Source organism: Terrapene carolina, unplaced genomic scaffold (assembly GCF_002925995.2).
Source record: "Terrapene carolina triunguis isolate 2854851 unplaced genomic scaffold, T_m_triunguis-2.0 Scaffold236, whole genome shotgun sequence".
Classification (NCBI taxonomy): Eukaryota; Metazoa; Chordata; order Testudines; family Emydidae; genus Terrapene; species Terrapene triunguis.
Genome location: NW_020664587.1, coordinates 11,062,839 through 11,089,392, shown reverse-complemented (window position 1 = coordinate 11,089,392; position 26,554 = coordinate 11,062,839). Strand labels below are relative to the sequence as shown.

The 26,554-nt window shown below is 39.1% G+C and overlaps 2 protein-coding genes across 5 annotated transcripts; one reads left to right on the top strand and one right to left on the bottom strand.

Annotated features, from left to right (window-relative positions):
* Positions 1–4,140: 4,140 nt before the first annotated feature.
* On the top strand, positions 4,141–8,310 carry PNRC2 (proline rich nuclear receptor coactivator 2). Its single transcript, XM_024203631.1, has 2 exons — positions 4,141–4,227; positions 5,516–8,310. The coding sequence occupies exon 2, from the start codon at positions 5,534–5,536 to the stop codon at positions 5,957–5,959; it is 426 nt and encodes a 141-aa protein (XP_024059399.1). The 5' UTR covers positions 4,141–4,227; positions 5,516–5,533; the 3' UTR covers positions 5,960–8,310.
* A 4,682-nt stretch (positions 8,311–12,992) lies between these two features.
* On the bottom strand, positions 12,993–23,658 carry SRSF10 (serine and arginine rich splicing factor 10). Of its 4 annotated transcripts, none has more exons than XM_024203639.2 (6): positions 23,468–23,658; positions 21,081–21,185; positions 19,240–19,343; positions 15,685–15,847; positions 15,330–15,380; positions 12,993–15,161 (listed from the first exon to the last, which is right to left on the bottom strand). In XM_024203639.2, exons 1-6 carry the CDS (start codon positions 23,536–23,538, stop codon positions 14,864–14,866), a joined length of 792 nt encoding a protein of 263 aa, XP_024059407.1. In that variant the 5' UTR covers positions 23,539–23,658; the 3' UTR covers positions 12,993–14,863. The 4 variants fall into 4 exon arrangements, with proteins under 4 accessions (XP_024059407.1, XP_024059409.1, XP_024059410.1 ...); XM_024203641.2 differs by having other exon boundaries at positions 15,330–15,383; positions 23,474–23,658; XM_024203642.2 differs by having other exon boundaries at positions 23,474–23,658.
* Positions 23,659–26,554: the final 2,896 nt, after the last annotated feature.

Below are 26,554 nucleotides of genomic sequence, written 5' to 3'. Positions count from 1 at the left end.
AAATGGAAGATGTCAGTATCCAGTGTGGTAAATTTGGAACCTTTCAAGGGCCCTAAAAATTAAAAGGAAAAAATCATAAATATATTGCTTATTAATTATTTATTCTGTTTCTGTTCAGCATTGCTATGGGAAGACAAGTACAAAATAATCTCAACAGAAATCACTAAACAGATTCCTAAGTGTTCTGGAATGTAAATGGCAAGAACAGACATATATTGCACTGGTATTAATGCTTGGAAATAGGCACCAGAAGCTATGTTAATAAGGGAGTGAGCTAGTAAACGTTAATTCTTAGCCTAGTATGTAGTAATATATGGGCTTGGTCATGTGAAAATCCGATTTCATACAGCTGATATACTTTTTGTTTTATTTATCAATAATAAGCACTTTTTACAAAAACATTTAAAATATCTGTTCAAATTTTGATTAACAGAGAGTTGAGTGCACAACTCTGCTGGGTTACATCTTTAGAAACAAGAAAATAAAAAAAAAAGATTTAAACTCATCTTTGGGGAAATTGTATTCAAATCTCTAAAGCATACTTCTAAAAGATGCAGTCAGAAATCCCTTTCCTCTCCTGGGAGAAGGGCAACATTATGCATAATATAACTGATTATTTCAAACTACTGTGCTGTATATACTATCAGTACGCCTGCTTGTTTAATAAAATATCCTGAAATCTATGTATAAATGACACAAAGGATTCTTTCTTCTCTAAGGAAGAACTGTCCATCTTTGATGGTATTTGGTCACTTAACACTTCAGATGCAAGCCAAGATCTCAACAAGAATCTAAATATGAGATTCAAAGGGGGTAGAAGACAGTATATAAGCTCTGTGTCTTGGAGAGGCCAAGTGTCATGTGCCACGCAGGCAGTTTAAATCAGGTAGGTTGCTTGAACTGATAATTATCAAATATAAACATCAGGGATGTTGGCAAGGGTATTTTCAATGGAGGGACTTTGCCTCTTGAATTTGTTTCCCTTGTTGGCAAAATAGGGACAGTATGTTTATTGTTAGAAAATAGTGTAGAACTATTTTATTTTCTCAGAATACGTCTTGAGCTTGGGTGATGATGGATGTGGGGGATATTTCATGTTGTTTATGGGAAGCTGTATTTTAACTTTGTTTAAAAATGGTATATTAAATGGTGTGCCCTAAGCCTTTCATAATCTTACACACACACTTTGTGCTTGGAAGAATTAATACATCTCCTATGCTGCAAGCACATATGGAGTCTATCAGGGAGGGAAAGCACAATGGGGTATTTGTATGGACTAGCAGGGTGGCATTTTATGGTTGGGGGTGTGTGTATGTGCATCTGCACATGTATGTTGTTGCTAGCTTTTGTGATTTTTATTGATAGTCTTGTGATTTGGGATCTTTTTTTAAAGTTCCAGCTGCTGAAATCAGGAAATTGCATGAAAAATCTCAGCTTTTATTTTCAAAAGTTTCTAGTCCTCCTCGTTTTGGAGAAAAGCCTAAAAACAGGAAGCAAGTGGACCCTAAAGGCTCAAAAACCAGAGGGCAAAACCCAAAACAAATAAATAAATAAAAACCTCACAATTTTAGTGGGCTGACTCATGATTTTTTTTCATCTGAAGGGTTGGCAGTACTGCATGTGGACTCTAGCTGGATGGGAAGACACAGCATATGTGGTGTGGACTCTAGAGCGACAAGGGAGGGGTGAGGTGATATCTTTTATTGGGACCAACTTCTGAAATGTTTTTGATGGCTGTTTTGGAGTATGTGAGGTGGAGGAGATGGTGCCCTAGTTTTTCTGAAGTCCTTCTACAGAGCTGTTCAGCGTATTTGGAGTTGTTTGTAGTGGTCAGCAGGTAACACATGCTGAGTCCTCTGGGAATGATGTTTCATTTCTTGCATTTGCTCGGGAAGCAGATGTTGCAATGGGTTCCTTTTTCTTTATGCTGCGGAGTTTCCATTCCAAACAGCATCATTCAATATCTTCCATTGTAGCCAGGTTGGTCCCAGGACATTAGAGAGACAAGGTGAGTGAGGTAATATCTTTTAGCGGATCAACTTCAGTTGTGGACTCTGTCAGGGAGCAGGAAGGTGCTGGATATAAAGGGGAAATGACATTGGTATTTCCTGGGAGGTGTCTAACTTAGGAATTATTGATGAGGGGCCAGTGAAATTGCTGGGGACTGCCCCGCCCCTTACAGTGCAACTCCCTCACTGAGCAGCCCCTTCTCAGTTACCCCCAATGTCTTACTCCATGAGCAGCCTCTTTCTCTTGTGTGGCCCCCCCATTTCCTCCCTCTGAGCACCTCCTTTCCTCTCAGTGTGCCCCCACCCGCTCCCTCCTCCATGAGCAGCCCCTTTTCCCCTCAGTCTGGCCCCCAGCTCCCCACCCCAGGAACAGCCCCTTTCCCTGACCCTGTGGACCCCCCCCCCATGAGCCCTCTCTCTTTCCCTTCCCGACATGCTCCTCTCTGAGGCAATTCAAACCTACAACAACAGCAGCTTCAAGCTCCCCACCCTGCCTCCTTTCCGCCCCAGCAACAGGCTGGTCTGGCTCCTATTGGCCGGGGCGGGGATACCTCGCGCTCCCATTGGTCAATGCCGGGAGAAGGGGCGGGTGATGGCTGGCGGTATCCAGCGCAGGAAGGCGGCCGCCATTTTGTGTGGGTGGCGAAGGTAGCGAGCGCAGCAGCAGCGGAGCCGCGGCCCGGGCTGCGCTTTGGGGGGCTCTGAGTGTGGCGTTGCCGGCGGAGAGGCAGTGGGATCCGATTCCCGGAGGCTTGGGGTGGGTGAGCGAGTGAGAGGGACAGAAGTCGGTAAGCGGGGGAGGGGACACGGGATGAGCCGAGCGCAGCCGCCGCCATGTTGTTGTCACCGGGGTGCCCGGTGGTTTGGGGGAGCTGGGGAGACGGTTTGGCGGGTTGAGGAGGAGCCGGCGGATGGGGGGGGTGCGAAATCCACGGATGATTTGGGAGGCTCAGGCGGGGGGCGAAGAGTTTGGGAGAACTTTGTGGCCGAGGAAAGGAAGATCCCCACGGGGCTGGGGAACGGTAACCCGGGCCGGGAGTAGCAAGCCCCTGTTATGTGCCTTGTGGGGGAGAGGACCCTGGCGCGCACGTGTGTAACCCTCCGAGCCACAGCCCCTGTATTTCATAGCCACGAGCCGTTCTGTGGTCACAACAAAGTAAAGGTGGGCGGAGCGGGTGGTTGGTTCATTGCAGCGCTTCAGGGGAGGGCGTGGGATAGTAGGGGCGGGGCGGGGAAGTTTAACAAGTAATAATTTGATGAGCTAATGACCCGATCCTCTTATTGATTTGATACCATGGGGGTGGGGGACAATGAGTTCATAGGGCTACTCAGTACAGGGACTAGAGACTGAGGATGTGTATCCTGTTACTGTTAAATGGAAAGCATCAGCTGGAGAGCTCAGTAATCCGACTGCGTGAGCTATACCGAAAGGGGAAGCGTCTGAAGGTTTAACTGTAAATGGTTTAAATGGAAAGTGTTCAGGCAGTTAGGGCTGGTATCTGCAAACACTCTCCTGTTCTACCCTAGTGCCTGCCTGCTTTTGTGAGCAGTTCTGTTGACTTAAACGCGAGTGCCCGGGGAGGTGTTAGCACATTGGGACTCTATCCCAAATCACTATCCTCCCATTATATTTTACACTTTAAATAGAGCCAAGTCCTGCTTGCCTTTTCGTGCTTTATAAAGCTATAGGCAAAAATAAGAGCTTAGTATTAGTAATGTAGCAAATTTTTATCTCTGTAACATGGCTGGTATGTTCTTGGTAGTATACAAATAAAGTATACAATAATTCAGCCTGGCAGAAAACATCTGTGTGAAATCAATATTATCCTCATGTTTTTCAGATCCAAGATGGACAAATTATTTGTATTTGTCCCTTGTGTGAATTCTTTCCATCTCCTCCCTTTTTTAGAAATTGCTGCAAATGGTAGTTAGTTTCAATCCCAAATTGTTTTTTGGCTAGCACCTGTTTTTCCCTTACCTGAGTTCAAATGTTTTGCTTTTTGTCTTCATAGCTTAGACTTCTCCTCTGGAGCCTGTGTGCTGAGAATCCGATGTTGGGCTCGGCTTCCTGGCTGAACACAGCAGATCAGCCCATGAAAACTTCCATTCCGAGCCAAAGGAAGGGGTCCAACAGAAGACAGCACCTACTCTTTCGGGCTTGGCAGCAGGAAAGGGGACGAGAGGTGGAGGCTGCAGAGACGGAAAAGAAGACTGAAAGGTAAAGGGATAATGACACTGGAAGATGTGGTGAGTGGGGAAGAAAGTCATTTGGCTACAAGCTTAGCTGCAAGTGCTTTGGAAAGCAGGGGTTTGAAATTGGATTTTAGATTCCAGATAGTATTCTCATTCTCTCTACCGGTTCTTATGCCATGCCCATCACCATGGTATCTGAATGGGTTTCAGTAACCTGCTATCTGCCACCAAAAGTGTGGTTCTTTTCTTTTTCCTTTCTCTCCAGGGAGAAGGCTCCATGTTTTTATTTTAATTTTAAGACAGTACATGGTCTGTTTCTATTGGTGAAAGCAAGGTTGAAAGAAATGCATTTGCAGCTAGAAAGGGAGGGATGTGGTGGTTCTTAGATTCTGCAGAAGTTGGCTCCTCACTCTTGGACTGGACCAAGAAAGCTGCTCCTACACACATCTTGTGCAGTAATCAGTTGTCAACTGCCGAGCTTTGGGTGATATAGGTATCATTAAGCACCTTTAAGGGTAGGATTAATATTTTGAATTTGATACAATATTCTAGGGGAGCCTGTGTAAGAAGTGGAGGACAGGTTTGATGTGCTTCTGGTAACCTGTATTGTTGAGGAGGAACTTCTGCACTTCATACTATTTGGAGAGTCCTAGGTAGATTGCATTGCTAGAATTCAGTCAGGAGGGAGTTGAGGCTTATTTTACGGCGGCCAGGTTGGAATATCGTCTCCTATCTAGCCATTGATGTCAGAATGTGTCAACTCATGACTGCTATATGAGAGTTTAGCATAAATGAGGAAGCTGTGAGAACTTCTCAACTGTGGACTTACTGGACCAATTTTATATATGCATCTTCAACCATGAGTCTGTACTGTAACTCTATGAAGTGTTTCTTCTGCTATCTTTACCTGGATTTAGCTGTTCTTCATTTGAGTGCTGATCTCTGCCAAGTTCTGGGCTAACTTAATGACGTGTGGTATCAAATTTGTACAAAAATAGTTAGACCTTGCTATTACAGAATTCATAAACACATTTAGACCTCTGTTTTAACATTTACAAATGGGCTAGGTATTTAAAGATCCCTCTCCCACACTTTTAATTAAGGTCTGTCCAATCAGAGAATTATAGAATGGTATCATGTGTTCTACCTGAAGTCTCTTGCTATCGGAATACATTTGCCTTTAATTAATTTAGTGGGAGTGTAGTTTGACTTCAGTTCTTTTGTTTAGAACTTCAAACTTTAACTTTCTTTCCTTGAAAAATCAGTGTCTCATTCAGACCTCCCACTGACTATTGTTCCTCCCTTTCATACAGGTGACATTTAAGTTGAAGATGGGTGGTGGAGAAAGGTTCAGCATTCCAGTTCCCCAGTCTAGAAATATTACCAAGAAGAACAAACAACTTAATAACAGGCAAAAGAGTAAAGATCAGAATTCTCAAATGAAGATGACCTATATGAAGAAAGAAAGAGGACATGGATGTAGCTCATCATCTATTGCATGGCAGGCCATGCAAAATGGGGGCAAGAACACTGTGCACTTCCCAAATAATCAGAATTGGAGTCCTACTTTATCAAGTCCCAACTCACTTTTCACATCTCAAACCAATCAGAACTATGCTGGAGCAAAATTTAGCGAACCACCTTCACCAAGTGTTCTTCCTAAGCCACCAAGCCACTGGGTACCTGTCTCCTTTAATCCTTCTGATAAAGAAATAATGACTTTTCAACTTAAAACCTTACTTAAAGTCCAGGCTTGAGATGGAACTTTAAAAATTGAAAAGTTTAAATTTTTACAGGGTTTCAAATTTAAGAATGTTAGTTAAATTCATAGTTCCAAAATGCACAATTTTTTATGGAATCAGATGTTAAATGCATATAAAAATTGAGTCACATAATGTGGGGACCTCTCCAAGAGATGTCCAACTTAACTCTTCATATCATTCAGAGTTGTGTGCATTTACTGTGACAAACTATGTACTTGCAATATCAGTATGCAATCTAAACAAAGTTTGGTGGTCAGTAATGCTAATGTATTGTATTGCTCTTGGAATTTGAACTGTGACCACTTAAAATATGCTGATTTTTTCCCACTGGAAATGAGAGAAAGTTGTGGCAGAAAACCAACTTCTACATTATGTAATGCAGCTTTGATTGGAAAAAGTAAGCAGTTTACAGAAGTATTCAAACCTTAAACTAGTATCTTTCATACTTGTTTCAGATCAGTTAATTGTGTGAAACCTGTTGAAAGCTAATTAAGAGATTTTTTTACAAAATAAATCTACATCTAGCTCCTAGGAGAGAGAGGTTTTTTAAATTATATTAGCGAGCTTTTATTTGGTGTTTGTTAATCAGTGATTGACAGGGCAGACAAACTTCTGACTAAAATTTAGATGTTTTTAGGAAATTTACTCCCCACAGATTGTTTTGTAAGGATGCGAAAAATAATTTGATACAATTGCCTGACATCTTGATCATTTCAAAAATCTAGAAATGCATTTTTATTTTGAACCTGTACAATTTGAAATGTGCCAACTAACAAAAGCATTTTGCACTGCCAGGTGACTGCCAAAAAACGTCTAAAACCTTTCCTTTATTGGGATTGCACTGAGCAGTTTTTAAAATGCATTTTTGTATGTTTTATATCTTTGAAAAAGCTGAAATGATAGAATTGTTTGGGCTAGTCTTAAATTGGATACCCTGTAATGTGAATTTGTTTAAACTAGGGTCGCTTGTGGCAAGTATGAAACGTTTAAATAGGTTGGGAAAAAAGAGCCATGTAAATAAATGTAAAACTTTGTAGCATATGTAAATTTATGCTGGGCTTTCCTGCAGAAAAAGTATTTTTAGTACAAAACTGCTGAATGTAAGATGACCATGCTGAGTACATGGCCTGATTTAAAAAATAAATATTTTGTTTAAAGAAAACTGTAAAAGCACACACGTGGCTGTGCCCTTGCACTTAAGTACCAGTGAACATTCACGTTGTTTGATTTTGTTGTAAGCTGTTTTTTTAAGTAAATTCAGTGCAAATGAGGCTTTTAGAATTTTTAATAAAACAAAAAAAAAGTTAAAAAAAAAGCTACACAAAAAATCTGTGTAAAATGCACCTGTTTTGAATGTATAAAAGTGACTTTAGCTGGGATGAACTATTATTATAGTACACTAAAAAGGTTCTAAAAATCTATCAATGTAAAGGTCTCTGAATAGACATGTTTATATAAATACTAAGAGCTAGAGCCCTGCCTACAATTTAAAAAGTATTTAAAAATTCTTGTATTTGAGAGCACAGTAACTCCATTGATGCTGAAATGAAGATTGAGCCATCCACATCTGGCTTTTATTATTTGGAATATAGATGCAACAATACTGTATTTAATGTCCCTCCCCTTAAAGAACCACTGAAGTGCTGTTCTATTTAAAAATATATAAAACCCTATTAAGTCTTCCTTCTGAACTTTATTCCCAGTATGCTGGTTGTCAGCATATTAGTGTTTAAATAAAAGCTGTTTGTAATATGATACCCAATGCTTGATTTTATTCAGTGATGCCATAATCCACTGTCTACAGAAGCACAGATGCTTCCACTGTGGAAGCGAGAAACTGATTTGTGACATACTGAAAGAATATGAAGACAGTTGTTTAAACACAGTAATCAGCAATAATGAAGAATGTGGAGTAAATAGGGTAATGATTACAGAAAGTAGCTTGCTAAAACAAAAGTGGTTCTTTAAGTGCTCAAGATGCACTTCTGTGCATATAGTTCTGTTTATACATTCAAAGTGCTGGCAGCTATCAATGTTTACACATATCTCCAAATAAGATGACTTGATTGGCAGTTTTCTAAATTTATTATGTTCCTTGTCTCCCAAACTCTCACCAAATGTCATCCATTTTACCCAAAGTATAATTGTTATATTTGAAATTTAAAGTGTTTATGAAGTACTGCTTGTACATGTATCAATTGGAAATCTAAAAAACAACAACCCAAAACAAATAAACTACCTAACCTTTTCTCCCCCAAACATGTCTGGTTGTTTTGTTTCTTAAAATAATTGTATAAATGAATCACTTATTGCTCCAGCCTTACGTTATACATTTTACACTAAGATTGAATTTCAGCATGGGAAGGATTATATTTAAGACAAAGAAAGAGGTAATTCTGTAATGTCTTCTGAGGTAAGAGATACTGAAAGAGGGGACTTCAGCAGTATTTTGAACATGAGTACTCTGCCTGAGCTGACCAGGTAGTAAACAAAGATTTTTGTGCAGATGGTGACCATAGGGGAGATTTTTAATGCATGGCTGAATTGGTGGGGCAGTGGGGAGAGATGCATTAGATTTTATGCCTGGGAATGATAGTGGAAATGTACATTGAAAGAGGCAGAGGAAAACATTCAGTAGTGGAGACAGCACCTAGAGATGTTTCCTCATACTCTTGTCTGTGACCAGCAGTTGTAGCTTGTCTTGTATTTGGACTGTAAGCTCTTTTGGGCAGGGGACTGCCTTCGTGTTGTTTGTACAGCACCTAGCACATCGAGGTCCTAATCCATTACTGGGGTTGGTAGGTGCTATGAGACTACAAATAAAAAATGATAGCTGTAGAGCTAGATAGACTTAAAAATCAGTGGCAATTGAAGCTATAGGACAGGGTTTCAGAAAAAATAGATGAGTATTTCCCTTAACAAAAATCCTCTTGTTCCACACAGCCTTCTTAACTATTTCCTACAGTACCCATGAGCACACTTTCTATGAGATGGATGAGTATTTGAAAGTAACTATCCTGAGTTTTTACACCAATGCAACCACTTGCTAATCTCGAGCTGCTTTATAAATAGGCTTTATAGTGCAGTTGGTCACTTGACTAGTTAATATGAAGGTCAGAAACCATAAGACAAGTTTTGTTCCTTATTTTTTACTGTTTCTCCAAAAGTGACTTTTCTAATGGAGAAAGTATGCGCTTTTTTGCTGGCTGAAACGTATTTTACACAAGTGTCAAGTCTTCCCTAGTTTTGCTAGTGCCTGGCCTCAAACCAAAACCCAAGCTATACACGGTTGGAATAGGTTTAAAAAGTCTTCATACCCATTTAACACCAATGCTTGAAAGGAAAACTCTGCAAGAGATTGTCCTTCTTTCCTTCACAATTGAAGCCTGAGAACTTAAATCCAGGTGATATTCATGTTTTTAAAAGACACAATCCATACATTTTTCAATGTTCTGCTTCAGTCTACCATTTAAATTCTCAGCTTCACCTTTCAATTTCCTCTGTTACTTTTAATTTGCACTTCAGTTAAATAATCCCTATTTATAAAAAGCAAATTTAGCCTGACATAAAAACAGCCTCCATTTGAAGCACATGGGCCCTCAGATTTCATAGGACAGGAAGGATGGCCTGCTTGCTCAGGCCTTAGTTTGGGATTCAGGAAACTGATGTTCAATTCCTTGCTCCCCCGACTTCCTGTGATTTTGGCAAGTCACATGGGGCCAGAAATTTTTAAACAGAATCTAGGCCCTCCAACTCCTATTGGAATTCATTTGGTCTCTCTCTGACTTGATTCCTCATCTGTAAAATGTGGATAATAGATTTCCTATCTCACAGGGTTGGTGCAAGGTGCTCAAATACTACTGTAACAAGGGTCCATATAAAATTGCTTAGATGTAGAATACTTATAATTGTGAGGATCAGCTGCCTACCAAGAACAGGTAGGGATTTGATTTGCTATACTCAAGCCTTTACAAATTTACAAGAGTTATATGAAATGAATAGTTGAAAAGGGGTGAGAAAAAGACCCCAATACAACAGACTATAAACCAGGACAGCCTGAAAGTTATTCACTGAAAAGTTTCTTCTGTTGTAGTCTCAGATCTTGTTCATATATTTCAGACAGCTCAAGCAATTTACAACTAGTAGAACTAGAGCAAATTTCACTTCTGAAATTTGTATTTGTGTGAAGATTACAGTATTAGTTTGTAAACTTCAAACCTTAATCTTTAATTTGAAATTTTATTCAAACAATGTCATGAAACAGCCAATGCTGCTCAGATTAAAACTCATTGCTAGAGAAGCTATTTATTTGAAATAAGTGCTAGTGTTATTCCAGATTGTGACTTGCTGCCATCAGCATCTGAGTAAGTGAACAACATTTGAAAGGAAGATTTCTATTTCTGGTTGAAATACAAAATCTTTCTGTATGCATTTGACACTACAGCTGCCACTCAAATTATATGCCTTTCAGTTTGTAAACTACAAGTTTTAATGCCAGCTATTCAAAAAAGCTATCCAAAATACTAGACTGACTGTGATAAGCCTACAGATTAACTGTAAAACAAGGAAAGATGCCATTTTTCACATCAACTTGTGTAGAAAGGAAAAAACCAAATAAGTAGATCTGATAAGTAGAAAGCCAATACAGTTTTCCAAATGTGAAAAATGCAATAAAAACCTATATTCCAAGTACAGGACACAAAAGGAAATTTAAAAGAACATTAACTCTTGTTCATAGCTGCAACTTCAAAACGAAGTTTCTTTCCATATCTATGCATTAACCTCCCTGTGGGCCTGCTATTGATGAATACACTTTGGCTCCAAAAACAGTTGGGCCCAAGGAAAGTCTGTTCACAGGTATTTCAAGGTAGGATGACCAGTAGAATGACCACAGCTGTAGTCATTCTAAGTCAGAAGGTGCTTTCAGGATATAGCAAAAATCCTGTACATTTTATTCCCAATTCACAGAGTTATTTAAACAGATGGAACATAGAAAATTTAAGGCAGGACGGTGAGGTGTACAAATAAAACATCTTTTCCCGCAAATACAACAGGTTTCAGTCTTCCCTCACCGTACACAATTCTCAAATGATAATGTCTTCAAACAAATCTGATAGCAGCTGTCTAGAAGCTTTTTAAGAGCGTTGCTATATTTTTTGCATTTATCTTGTTAGAGTATTAGTGGGATATTATACTCCTAAACATTGAATTTTATATTCCTTCATACTTAAATATTTTGTGCAGTGTTCCTGACAAAAAAAATGAAATATGTAAGTTCTGTAATACACTGCAATCCTAGTTATAACATCCAACTGTCCTCTAACATGTTTCAAGCTATAGCAATACAAAATTCATTTTAAGAGGCTCTTTTCAAGAGCAGAAGTGTCAAAACATGTAAAACTTTCAGACTCTAAATAAGCTTTCATAATGTACATTTAAAGATAGATGTGTAAGCATTTAAGGCACATAATGGATAAACATCTATGCTGTTTCAGTGACACCTGTATTTACCACCAGTCCTAATCTGAACACACAGCTACTTTATCCATTGTGGTTGAAGATTTTCATTAAAATTAAGTTGGGTGCATGGACTTTTGGATTTAATCCTAGTCACGTGGAATAGAAGTTCCAGTAGAGCCGCCTGTTACTGCTGAAACAAACCTTTCTGCTGCAATTGTTATGGATTGCAGCTCCCCCATCCCCCCCTTTAAAAAAAAAAAAAAGCCAACAACATTCTATTTCACTTCTACAGAATCTGCATTAGGTGCAAATTCTAGTTTACCACAGAAAAGCCTAATTCCCACCCTCCTCACCGCTCCAAAGATGTATATACATATTGTTTTGCAGTATGCACATGTTCCTGCAGCTTAGCCTTCAGAAAGCTTGCACAAGAGGGGCTTATTTGCTCTTAAAGCAGGTGTGTGCATTGGGGATGGATAATGGTCTCTGCAGGGGCTGACTTACACAAACATACAAACATTCCCTCTCTCCTTGGCCATGTCCTGGTAATCCTCTTCCTGGCTGAAAGTCCCCACAGAACAGCCTTTTCAACATTTTTTCCCCATTGGAGCAAGAACTAGGGTACCATCTTCACTCTTGCAACGTTGTGGGTTTGTGCTCAGCTTTTCTGGCTTGCTCAGATGCACAAGTTAAAGTCATGCTACAGTTGACTTCAATCAAGCTGGCTTTTCAAAATAAAGATTTTCTATTTGGAGTTTGATAGATTTTATATTTTTACAACAAACTGCACTGAATCAGTTTTGGTTTTTAACACTCTACAATTTTCAAAATAGTCAATTTCTCTTTTGCTGTTAATATCCGATAAAACAATTCATTATAAGTATAGGCCCCAATCTTATCTACATGCTTAAAATTCCTTTAAGCCTCTACAGTTTTGTTTTCCAAGATTGGGAGTCCATAGTAAATTTTATCAGGACATTATTTCCCCTTTTTGTACAAGTTCTGATCATTTAATAAAGCATTGTATGCTCTACTATTGCCAAAAGCCATCTCAGGCTTTGAGAGGTTGATGAAAAGAAAAAATAGAATTCTAACAGTAAAAATTAATTTTTATGTAATCTACCAGATAAATGCCTTTGTTACAGCACGTGTGACATGGTAAGTGTAAGTAACTGCTAGCTGTTACCTAGAAATTTTGTTCCCTCATGCATCTTTAAATTCTGGTTAACAACCCATGATTTGTCTACTGCATTATCTCAAATATGACAAATGGGGAAATCTGTATATCTGTTGAGCAATCTTGATCATGGAAATTAGGATAAATCTATTTTGCACTATTAGGCCAAAGATACACTTAACATTATTTCACCCATTAACCCTGTTAAAAAAAAAGAAAAAAAGAAAAAAGAAAGTACATTGGATCTAGATAGACAAAATAAATGGATTCCTGTTCTACTTTACCACTAAAACCTTAAAGAAGCACCTTACTTCAGAGGATGCATGGCCTTGTTCCTAACGCTGCTCTAGAATCAAATTCTAAAGCTACAATAACTCCAGTGGATCAGTATTTCCTTCATTTTTTTTTTATTACAGCATGTTTGCTAAATTTACAGCAAGCACAAAATAAGCTGGGTCTTTAGTTATTTTGATCAAAACATTGATGTTTTAAAGGTAGTACACAATATTTGTTAAAAAGAACATATAAAAATACCTTTTTAGAAGCCCCTATATGAAAGAAAATACAAAGTTTAATCCCACAACTTTTCTCTGCTAGAGCTGCACGCTACTGCTAGTTTTAAATAGACTTTGTTGTTTTTAAACTATACATCCAGGAAAGTCTACAAAATTAAAGGAACGTGCATATAAATGATTGCATAGCAGAACATGAACATTAACTGCAAAGAGTAAAGAAAAAAGTTAGAAATACTATCAAGTATACGAAGGTTCTAGAATCAACCCCTTAAGCACATTCAACAGCCAGTATTGCTGTCTGTTTCCTCAAAGGCCCTGCTGAAATTACTAAAACCAAAACCTAAAAGTAATTCTCTAAAAAGGAAAACTTTTTCACCAACATCTTCATACACTACTATACAGACAGCAAGGAACATAAGGTGTTTGACACTGGCTTGTTTTTTTCCTATTTAAATTCAAAGCCAGAAGCCATTTTCTTAACAAAACATCTTGCCTTCCAGAGAAATACTTGTGAGATTACATATTGGTATTGTACTGTTTTTCACATCAGTTTACTCAAGATACTGTATTTGTGATAAACAAAATAGCTAGAGATGCAGCTCTAATTCACACCCAACTTGAAAGATTTGTCCTTACGTAATTTAAAATGAAACCTTGTAACCAAAGCCCTATCCAGTCTGGGGATGAAGGGATGTAATTTAGGCTTGTTTGACTAGATAAATTTTGAAGTGTAAAAGCAATCCTTTAGTTATTCACAAATAGAGAGATGGCTAGAGTTTGATATCTATGAATGCACCAACTAACCACAAGAGTAATTGGCATAAAAGTTTAGTTCTTATATACTGTACACACACAACTTGAAACAATCTACTTGCATCTAACAGCAGGAAACTAAGCAATTTATGATTAACTGCTCACTAAAATTTAGAATAGATACAAAAACTGAATAAAATGTACACACATTAACCTAATATTGTAGCTGCTCTGTCATTTGCTTAAATGTGACCTTAATATTTTCAAATGTATATGTTTTTGTTAAACAGCTAATATTAGCAGCCGGGTAAAAACAACAAAGCCCTCTCCTGACAACAATCATGACACTGTGTGATCCCCCATGAATCCTCAAGACGGTGACTCCCCCATATACTATACGCAATGTTAGTACCATCTCTCCAGATGGTGGGGTTAACAAGAAACTTCAACACCATGTGTCTACTTGCTGTAGGTTGGCATGAAAAAATAGAGAATTCCTCCCTTTAAACAATGGAAACATAATGTTGCCAGTCTATTTCACAGCAGACAGCATTGCACTACAGCTGCCTCGTTTTCCATTCGTATTGCAAACTTTTAATATTGAAGAACAAGTTAAACTGCTAGTTTAACAGCTCCACACCAATTTGTACCAATTTCTCTGTGGGTGTGAAATTTGTAATAGGACAATGTTGCAAATTATGGTCAATCAAGTTATCACCAATATTTTAAGCATCAAAAAATGCAAATCTTTACAAAAATATACATAGACACCACAATCAAATCAATAGCTGCCCATGACATTTCACGAAGTGGACTCTCTTAGTGGCTTCTCAACACTGTTATTTTAATTATAACCATTGCCTGCTACAGGGAAAACTGACAAAAAGAGAAGTTCTTTTTAGCACTGTTGCAACATCATATTCCTGATAATTTAAGAAAACTGAACTGTGTGTAAATGAATGATTCATGCCTAAAAACAAGATGGTTACACTGTTAGTGGCCACTGGACTTGGGACTAGTCCATGACCGTGATCTGGATTTTGACCTAGATCTAGAGTGTGATCTTGACTGAGATTTGGATCTAGCTGGTTCTTTTTTTCTCGGTTCCTTTTCATATCTTGAGCTGGACTTATACTGTGTTTTAGTATCTGTTTTAGAGGTGCCTCTAGTTTTGGTGTGAGATGCAGACCTAGAACGTGATTTAGCCTTCATTTCTTTCTTGGGCTGTGACTTGGATCGTGATCTTGAATTGGACTTAGATCTTGAAAAAGATCGATTGCGGTGTTTGAACCTATCAGAATAAAGGGGAGAGAGATTTGAATATAAAAATGCTATTCTTAGACATGTAGTACATTTTTTTAAACCATTTTTGCAGGAGTAAATTTTTTAATCTAAAGTTAAGGATTATAGTAATCTAGTTCTGAATTTAAACGGTGTAAAATTTTTTTTTTTTTTTTACCTATCATTGTCCGAACGGCTCCTGCTACGCCGAGGTCTTCCAGTAGGTCTACTGCTAAAAAGGTACATCAGAAAAAGTAAACGGTGACAAATACCTTTGTATTTATATAGATGATTAATAAGTTTAGTTTTTTTGAGATGTGCATTTGCTTTTAATTCTTTAATATGAAGCACAGAATTGTATTTCATTCAATATTTCTGTTTTGATGAAGCATGCAAAATACAGTAACTCCCACGCATGTGATTACAAAGTGAGCATACAAAAAAAGTATTCAAAATGTTAACAACTAAATAGTCAGTATGTTTTTTCTTCTCCAACTGACTGCTGTGTAGTTGAAGTCAAACACTACACTTACTTTCTAGGACTATAAGATCTTCTATAGTTGTAATCAAAAGAACGACTTCTAGACCTCCTCCTTTCATAACTCCGGCTTCTAGATCGCCTATATCTGTCATAGTCATCATAGCGAGAAGAACTGTACACGTTTCTCCCTTCCTTGGCTTTCATTTGATTTGGAGCTGCAGAAAAATAGCAATATTTAACATTTTTGTTAAAAAAAAAATCAAATGTAACTTTCTAATTTCTAGATCAGTTCTCCCTGCTCCTTCCTTTGAATTTCAATTATGCATTAGTGGGGGCACCCATGTTTTCAAAAATCAATTTAACTGGGCTCAATTCCTGAGTCAAGCCAATGCATTTTGATGAAGACTGGAAAGGACACATGTGAGAGATGTAAAAGTGGTTGCACACCATCTTTATGCCCCATTACTACTGTTTAGAGCAGCCTTGGGGCTGCTGTAAGTTGTGTCCAGTTGCCAGCTGCGAATGATGATTTGGGTAACAGAGTATTGCCTGGATGTAGCAGTGCTTCAGCCATACCCCTGCCCACATATACCAACTGGTAGTGAAGAGCTGGCTATGCTGGTTCTATCCCATTGGAGAAAATCTTATAATCTTCAGTTGGCCTGTTAGTAGAGCTTCATGGCCCTATTATGTCTTGATATTTCTGAATTCAGTTAAGAGGACAGTCAACTAGAAATCTAGTCAATTTTTAAAGAAATCGGCAAAAAGCTTCAGGTATTACACCCACCCCACAGTCTGCTGATTTTCCCAGTCCTCTTTTTTTTTTTTTTTAAACAATGAAAAAAGTTTCTCCTTTTTGGCAGACCAACAACAGAATCTATACAGGGAAAGTGGTGAAACTGATTATACACAAGGTAAACAAGAGTGAAGTATAAATTGATTATGACCCTTTCTACCAAAATTGGCAGGAAATAGGCTTGGTCCTGTTCTATTTTCCCCCCCAAAAGGGGGCAAGGGGAGATGAGAAATAGCAGCACATTACTACTACTATATTGTATTTTCCCTTTGAATTAAATGCACCCCTCATCCAAATATGAAGCAATATTGGGTATATTAACCTCACACTGCTATGCTTCAAATGTATATTTTAAACAGTTTCCATGTTGCAATGAAGCCAGTGTCTGGAATTACACACTTGTGATGTGTGCACTAGCAGTTATCAAATGCACGGTAAAGGGTTAATTCATTTTCCTAAAGAAACTTAAGGCAATGTTATATCCCACTCCTCAGCCAAAAAAACCACAAACATTCAGGACTGAATTTTGTCCTTGCATGCATACAATTCCCACTGACTTCAAGGATTGCATGCAATTTTTTTGGGAGAACATAACAGGTATATTGTTTCTCTGATACTTTGTACTGCAAGATCCTTGGGCTGACACATCAGACAAATAAGACTAAAGTTGCATATACATGTTTTAGAATACTAACATGTTACAAGTTTCTTGTAATGCATTCTTAAAATCAGCCATTTTCTGAAGAATAATACTTAATACAACCATACTAGTTCTGTTTTAGAGTTACAAAAACTGGAATAAGACTACTTACTTTCAATTATATGCTAAACTCCAAAGATTTCTTATACCATATGCCATATTAAGTGTGAAATTGATTATACATATTAAGTATCATTTTGTATTAAGAACCACCAAAGCATTTCATTTTGATGTCGAAACAAAGTAAATTCTATAATTTATTAGGGCTGTTGATTAATCGCAGTTAACTTTCACGATTAACTCAAAAAATTAATTGCAATTAATTGCACTGTTAAACAATAGAATACCAATTGAAATTTATTAAATATTTCAGACTTTTTTCTCTATTTTCAAATATATTGATTTCTATTACACAGAATACAAAGTGTACAGTGTTCACTTTATATTGTTTTTGATTACTATTTTATCATTTTTACAGTGCAAATTTGTATTTTTTAATTCACCTCATACAAGTACTGTAGTGCAATCTCTTTATCCTGAAAGTGTAACTTACAAAAATTTTTTTGTTACATGAGTGCACTCAAAAACAAAACAATATAAAACTTTAGAGCCTACAAGTCCTACTTCTTGTTCAGCCAATCGCTAAGACAGACAAGTTTGCTGTCTGCTTCTTATTTACAACGTCACCTGAAAGTGAGAACAGGCATTCGCATGGCACTTTTGTAGCCAGCGTTGCAAGGTATTTACATGACAGATATGCTAAACATTCGTATGCCCCTTCATGTTTCGGCCACCATTCCAGAGGACACGCTTCCATGCCGATGATGCTCGTTAAAAAAAATACACCTCTACCCAGATATAACGCGACCTGATAGAACATGAATTCGGACATAACGCAGTAAAGCAGTGCTCTGGGGGAGGGGAGGGAGATGGGGCTGCTCACTCCAGCAGATCAAAGCAAGTTCGATATAACGCGGTTTCACCTATAACGCGGTAAGATTTTTTGGCTCCCGGGGACAGCGTTATATAGAGGTAGAGCTGTAATGTGTTAATTACATTTGACTGAACTCCTTGTGGAAGAATGATATGTCTCCTGTTCTGTTTTATCTGCATTCTGCCATATATTTCGTTATAGCAGTCTCAGATGACTCAGTACACATTCGTTTTAAGAACACTTTCACAGCAGATCTGACAAAATGCAAAGAAGGTACCAATGAGAGATTTATAAAAATAGCTACAGCACTGGACCCAAGGTTTAAGAATCTGAAGTGCCGTCCAAAAACTGAGAGGGACGAGGCGTGGACAATGCTTTCAGAAGTCTTAAAAGAGCAACACTCCAATGCGGAAACTACAGAACCCAAATCAACCTTCTGCTGGTGGCATCTGACTCAGATGATGAAAATGAACATACGTTGGTCCAGTCTGCTTTGGATCGTTATTGAGCAGAACCTGTCAGAACCAGAACCTCTGGAATGGTGGTTGAAGCATGAAGGGACATATGAATCTTTAGCACATCTGGCACGGAAATACCTTGCGACGCCAGCTACAACAGTGCCATGCGAACGCCTGTTCTCACTTTCAGGTGACATTGGGTGAGTAGCATTATCTCCTGCAAATTGTAACCAACCTTGTTTGTCTGAGCGATTGGCAGAAGTATGAATGAGTGGACTTGTAGGCTCTAAAATTTTAGATTTTTTTGTTTTTGAATGCAGTTATTTTTTGTACATAATTCTACATTTGTAAGTTCAACTTTCATGATAAAGAGATTGCACCACAGTACTTGTATTAGGTGAATTGAAAAATACTATTTCTTTTGTTTTACAGTGCAAATATTTGTAATAAAAATATAAAGTGAGCACTGTATACTTCGTAGTCTATGTTGTAATTGAAATCAATAGATTTGAAAATGTAGACCACTTTAAATAAATATTTAAGGAAAGGGTATTCTATTATTAACAACTCAATTGGTTTTTTTTCAATCACCTGACAGCCCTATAATTTATATTAAAATAGCGTACAGATGCTTCCCGACTTACGCAAGGCGTTCCGTTCTGACTATCCTAACATTAAGGTTATAACTACATACTGATACTACACACAAAGGCACTTACTCTTCCGATCACCCTGCGCAAACTGGATTTCTATCTGACGGCCACAAATCCACTTCCGGTCCAAATTATGGAGGGCATCTTCAGCATCACGGACATCTTCAAATGTGCTAAGTGTTAAGGTACTTGGGAATTTGAGTAGTTAACAACTTCAAATTGACAGCTTTTCCTGGATTTTTTAATCTTGCTATAGGGCACACTAAAAACCTGTCTCCCATTAACTGTAAGGTTGTAGGAGAATTTTTGGAGAGAGGAATACAATACAAATCTTGTGATATAGGTACAACCAAGAGTATTTATCCTTTAGTGAACAATCACCATGTAACTCCATAGCCTTCTTTTCTCCTATACATACTGATGTATCAAAAGTAGTTAAAGAAGGTTAGTTATTAGTGATCTGATTCTCTAGGTTTGCCTTACCAAAAAAAAAAAAAAAAAGAGAGCGGGGGGGGGGAGAATGCTCTCTCTTAAAATGCTTAAGCAACATTAGTAAAAAGTGAAAATTCTGCATTCATTACATTACTGTATTCATGAAACTTATTCCCCTTTTCACCTACTCCTTTAAAACTGATTATGACTTTCAGCAATTGTTACTCAAATATAGACCACCGTATTCTATTAAAGAATAACGCATATACTGAAACATTAAGCTATGGATTAGATGTTCAATAATGTAATCATCAGTATCTTTAATCCATAAAACTGTTCATTGTAATTCACTTATATTCCACTGTCTAGCGGATTCGAAAGAATAAATCATCTGTATTGGTCTGCATACCAACTTCGTCCATCATCTCCTGGGTACCATATAGGTATACTTATCTTGATAAATAAACCAAGAATGAATGCATTTCATTCAAGACAGTTACAATTTCAATACCACCCACAAGTGAAATATTACAGGTTCTGTCAACAGACTAAACCAGAATAATTTATCAAGTTACCACTTACACGAGAAACAGAAAAAAAAACTGTTATTCTGTAGGATACATCAGGTATGACTCCTTTAATCTTGGCCACCATTCAACTTCATCTTGACCTTTAACTCTTTAAGTGCTTGTCAGAAGGACTTGTCATGAGATGCTTGGTCAAAAATGACAGATGGCTTTATCTTTTACTTTGAAAAACAACCTTTTCCCCCTTTTGTAGATAAAGCGAAGCTTTGTCTCCCATTATGGCTTGTCCTTCTTCCAGCTTTTCTTTACTTTTTCTTTTCCCAAACTCTCCCTTCTCTTCAAGCCTGATCCTTAAGAGGTCTTTGGCTTGTCTACTTGCCTTAATTGTTGAACTCTACTCTAAAGGTTCTTTCATGCTTTCTCTTTGGGGTCGCCATTACTGTACAGCTTTACATTCTCTGAGGCAACAACAGAGGACAGTAAATTAGGGGACAATATTAAAGAAAGAAGTTTACCTCATTTTTTATACAAACTGCTTTTGATCAAGTGATTCCAGTTTCCATGTTTTTAAATTAACAATGAATACCAGCCACAATTTGCTAAGCACAAGAACAAATTTACTTTCAGTATCAGTTATATTAAAAATGTGGTAGACACTTCCGAGTCAGTGATAATTGTCATTTAAATCATATAGTGTCAATTTGAGTGACAGATATTCAACAAAATAGCTCTTATCTTACTGGATCTGGTTTAAAGTTTTGCAAAAAAAGTAAAGAGCAATTTGTGAGGAGTTAATCTTCGAAAAAAATGGAATACACCACAATAAGACATTTAATAGAAACAACACAAAAGTAAACTGCTTTTTCATTTAGATTTGTTACCTCATACACAAACTTGAATTTCAAACTTCAACACCCCTCACTAATCAGCCATCTGAAGAAAGGATATTGAACGTAAGCAAATCCTCTTGGACGACGAGTGTAGAAATCAAGTGGAACGTACACATCAACTATCGGCCCATAACGACCAAACTCACGACGCAAGTCTTCAGACCTGAAATACCATAAATACATTTTTATATATTCTCTCACTTTTCACATTTAAGTTGCAAACTGAAATATTTAAAGAAACTACTGAAAAATCTTGAATCAAATAATATGGCCAAAGCATGCTTTCAGAACTAACTAGATGATGAAGTACAAAAAAACTAAAAAAAAATCGGAGTAATCTTGTGATAAAATTAATCAGAATAAATTAAAAACCTGGTCTGAATCATACATCAACTATAGGGGCTTCGCTAAAACTCCCAAGGTGTTTAGAATCTTGGAATAATTAAAATTTTATGCTAGCACCTTGGAATCTGAAAACTCAGTGTAATTCAATATTGGGCAAGTGTAAATGGAGAAAATACATGTAATGGTGTATTTAGTAAACAGTACTGAATTATTGAAGAAGAAACAGCAGATCTGGTACAAAAAAAAAAAAATTAAGAAAAAGCTTCTCCAAGACTTCTAATTCCACATTTTTGCACCATGAAAACAGAAAGTTACAACATTTGGAAACTCAAGAAAGAACCTCAAAAATAATCATTCTATCTCACAAGGTGAATTTCAGACACATCAAACAACAAAACTAGTCTAAAGCAGCCATTCAAACCACTAACTTAATTGCTTCATGGAGGTGATCTAACAAAAAAAGAGTATAATTCTGTTCAATAGGTCTATCGCTATTTGGAATCATCCCCTCTTCCCCTCCAACATCATCAACTCTCTCATACAGATTTCATTGAATGTTATTTTATATGCATAAAATAGTAATGGCTGGGAAAGTCAATGATGAAAAGTTACCACTATTTCTCTCTCTTCCTCAGTCTGGGGAAGAATGCATGACACACACCAGTCATAAGAACACAGGAGGTAAACAAAGATTCAATAGGAAAACTCAACATCATGGTATGGGTACAAAGGGCAGAGTTTTCACAGTACGTTACAGAAAGGGACCAAATAGGTTCCCCATTCTCTTCAAAATTTATATGTAATAGTTTTCTTCCTCAACTGTTCTGGTCATTAAATAAATTTCACTCTAAAACTAATCACAAGTATAATCACGGAGGAAAGACAGGTGATCACACACAAAAAAGCTTTCACACAGAACCTGTTTCCAATTCAGAACTATCAGTATCATAGGGAAAAAATGCAACTCCTACTCCATTCCATCATTTCTACTTCAATGTTATTTATTGCATGACTCCTTTAGGGTAGATTATTTTCCTGACAGCAAGTTAAACAATATATCCTTAGACCTTAATCCTGCATTCCACAAAAGCAACACTCTTACTGACTTAAATAGGATTTATAGAGAAATCTCTGACCTTTCATATATAAATGTACTTAATACAAACTACATCCTCAAAAACACTTTAACGTAACAAATAAAAACTACAACGTTTATAATAAAAGTGTCAGAAGGAGATATTAAGAAGGTATCAGGGAGATGTGATAGAATAAGCAGTTTGCTAAAAATACCCAGACTACAAATGAGAAAAATATATGTTGTACTTCCACTGCTTGATGAAATAAAAGTTACAGCAGTCTTATGTATTTGGAACGTGGACTAACTGTGAAATGTAACTTTAGACAACTCCTCCCCTTATTTATTTCTCTCCGATTACTGAAAACTCACAAATCAACACCTTACAGAACCATTAGTGCAGTAACATCCTATCCAAATAGGAACAACACTACGCGCGGGTGTTGGGGGCGCGCAGCTTCTGTACACTAAGAACCTCTGGTGCTTTTCCAACTCACGCCAATCGCTGTTTCTGCTGAGGCTCTACTCTACCCTCAAGGGGCAAGTATTTGAAACCAGCCGTTGTTGGGGAGCTACACGTGATGGGGCACACATGTCCTGGAGCACAGAATGTGGCCTCCGGGTTACTCGCACAACCCCTGCCTCGTGCTGAGCCAGCGCAAGTTAATCCGCGGGGTCTCTACGGCTCTCCTGCCTTTCCTAAGTTTTCCCTCCCTGGTTTTGTTTCGCTGTTTTCTGGACTCAGTGCACTGGGTAAAGCGGCTGTGAGCGGGGCGGGAGGGGGAAAACGGCAGGCATGCGAAGAATGGAGGCTATGAGAAGGATGGGGGAGAAGGAAACGGCCTGGGTCTCCTTTCCTCTTCCTCAGGGAACCCCCCTCCTCCTCCCATGTGGTAGCTGGCTGCGCGGCCTAGTGAGCCCGCCAAAGCCTGCGCAGCCCTCGCGCCATGCTCCCGCCCGCCGCCCCTCCCAGCGCCCCCGCCCGCCTGCCCGAGCCCCCTTCCCTGGATCCCCCCCGCACTTACACACACCTGGTGTCGTCGGCCACATTCCGCACGAACAGCGAGGTGTTGGGGGGGCGCAGGTAGCGGGACATGGCGGCGGCTCCCAGGCAGGGCCCAGACGCGGAGGAGAAAAGAGGAGCGAAGCGACTCTCCTGAGAGAGACAGCGCCACCACTATCAACGGCCTCGCCGCCTCTCGCGAGACTGCGGGGCGCTTCCGGCGAAAGCGCAGCCCGAACAAGGAAGAGGGGAGGTGGAAGAAAGAGAGCAGGCGCCAAACTGCCGGCCCCTCCCCCGCCACACCTTGCTTTGCGCATGCGCCACGTCCTCTCTGGGCGGTGCGCACGCGTCGAACCCTCTATGCTTCTTGCTTCGCCGCCAGCTCTTGAGATCCTCCCGCCTCTTTTTTCCGCGCATGCACCGCCCGCCACTTATCCAGCGCATGCGCTGAACGATGCCGCCCGCTCAACCCGCGCTTGCTGACTCGCGCGGCAGTAGCGTTCTGTTGGCTGGATGCGCGCCCCCCGATCTCTTTCCCGCCCAAACAGAGCTGAGGCGCTGAGCGCGCGCCTGACTCTCCCCTCTCAGGCGAGGAACGGGGAAGGTGGTGAGAGGGGAACCGGCGCCTGAGGGGCAGTATCAGCCATGGTGCTGGCCGCTGCTGTGAGGGGCAGAGAGCCCCCACCCCCACACCATTACTGTAAAGCATCACACCCCTCAGTCTAGGCAGACAATAAACCAGGACAGCCCTGCCCTAAATCAAGGGCAGAGTGGTGCACAGGTAGGTGCAGTGATGCAGGGTAACGGTGCCTACTGCACCAATCCTCATCCAGCATGCTGCCTGCACAGCCTCAAATGCCATAGTTTGTGGCAGGATAAGTCCCTCTACTGTGACACCAGCAATTTACAAGGTAACATTGGAATGCTAGTGCTAGCCCACCTTGGATGCCTGCATGGCGTCCAAATCTCAATATGTTGCACCATCCAAAATGCTGACATGTAACCTCTTAGCTGGCGCTGTCAAAACCTTACTTTTTGGTGCCGTTACGTCTTGGAACCATTAGAAACGCCTTGTTGCATCGCAATGGAAGGTCATGATGTTACACATAGAAGCATCAGTCAGGATGCTTAGCAGGACCAAAAAGTGTCTTCAGGACTCAAGAAGAGAATAGCTGGTAACCAAAGTCACATGATGTATGAGTGAGTGGCTGAGAGTCAGGGCTCCTGTGTTCCATACCTGTCTTTGCTACTGACTCACTAGGTGATCTTGGGTAAGTAAGTCACTTGACCTTTCTGTACTTTGTTTTACCCATATGTAAAATGGGGATAATTATACCCTTAAGACTATCATTACTTGTACAGTGCATGGTGCTTTAGACAAATAAATGAGAGGTCACTGACTATTCAAACCAACCTCTGTAGTGGCTGAGTTAATGAAGTGCTCATTAAAGAAACCTGTTGAGGTTCAGATCACATTGGGTGTGGTAATGTATAGCAAATCTGAGGAACAGATGGAGACATCGCCACAAACCACGAGCATTCAACTCTTTCTTTGACCTTTTAACATACAGACTTTGCTGTTGCCTCATTTTAGATGGTGGAACATGAGTAAATCTGTAGCGGCTACAAACACACTCCCACTCAGATCCTGTTGTTCTCTCTCACATGCCCAGAATGGTTTGTCATTACTGCAAGTTCAACAAGGTTGAGGAAGTGAGATCCCTGGAAAAGGAAGCCTTGTATTGCATTCTGCCAAATAGAAAAGTGCCTTGATGGTTATTGTGTCCGAGTAACACTGAGTAAAATCTATGGCCTTTGACTTACATGATGTACTTTGCTCTTTGGGAGTAGAGATAAGGACCCCGACCTACAGTAATTTATACAATAGGTGTTTCCCTTTCTAACACTATCCTGCACTATACTTACTAGCAGTGGGCATTTGAGCTGAGTACAATGTGCAGTAAATATACAATAAAATTCTATGCACACACAAATGCTTCTTTAAAAGAACATGAAATTGGTAATAGCAAGCCAGAAAAGATGGTTGAGGATTAAACCTACCATATATGAGCACAGCATAATGCAGCTGTGTAATACTAAAGTGTCTAGCTATTGGTAGGCCAAATTCTGCTCTCAGAAACCCATGTGGAACCACTGAAGTCGCTTCATGGCAGTATTTGGTGCATAGCAATAAATACATGTAGCCAGGAGTAATTATATATCTTGTTCAGAAGCCTCTGGTATTGGCAGCTGGTAGAGACAAGGTTCTCAACTAGATGGCCCATGTCTGTTCTGCAGTGTTCAGAATTACAAGATGCAATTATATAAATATTCTCTTGAAGTGTATTGCACATGATTTCACTTGATTTTGGGAGAGGGTGGATGTATCTCTCTTTCACTGCAAGACTTTTCCATCTGTAAACAATGGCTTATTTCCCAAACCAGTAACATAAGACCCTTGACCTAAACCATAAAATCATCACCTGCGTCATTAACCAGTCTACATTTCCACCCCGTTAATACATTGCTTTTCCCATTGCAGATTGCCTTTGCCAAGAGGTCATATCACCAACTCTTTTTGTGGGATGGTCCCAGTTTTTCCCAAAATTGCCTCTGCTATGTGATAGCATCCTCCCACTGTAAATAAGAGCAAGGCCCCGTTCTTGACAGGTTGGAGTTAGGGCCTGCACAAAGGACATACATTCAAATTCAGATCTCTCACATGGAAGTGGAATGTGCTGAGACTAGGTTGCTATGAACAGCCCTGTTGTAGGCAACATTAAGGTTAAATAATTTGGACATTGCACTGTGTTTGCTTTCAGAATGTATTACGGAGGTTTAAACAAATATTTAAAAAAACAGTTTTAATTTTATATATTGATAGGTACTGTTTTCAGAACATCCTACCATTCTGTTACCCAATCTCCCTTTGCATTACAGAGCGTGGCCGCTGAACTGTTTGCCTAGACTTTCACTGAGTTGGTGAGTTGAAGGGTCTGAGTGGGTTTGTGGGGGGAGCTCTTTTGTGGGCATTAACCCACTGTAACTTTTTGTATGTTTGTGTGTTTTCTTTAAACACATAAGTGCTTAGCTTTTTAGACACTTGCTT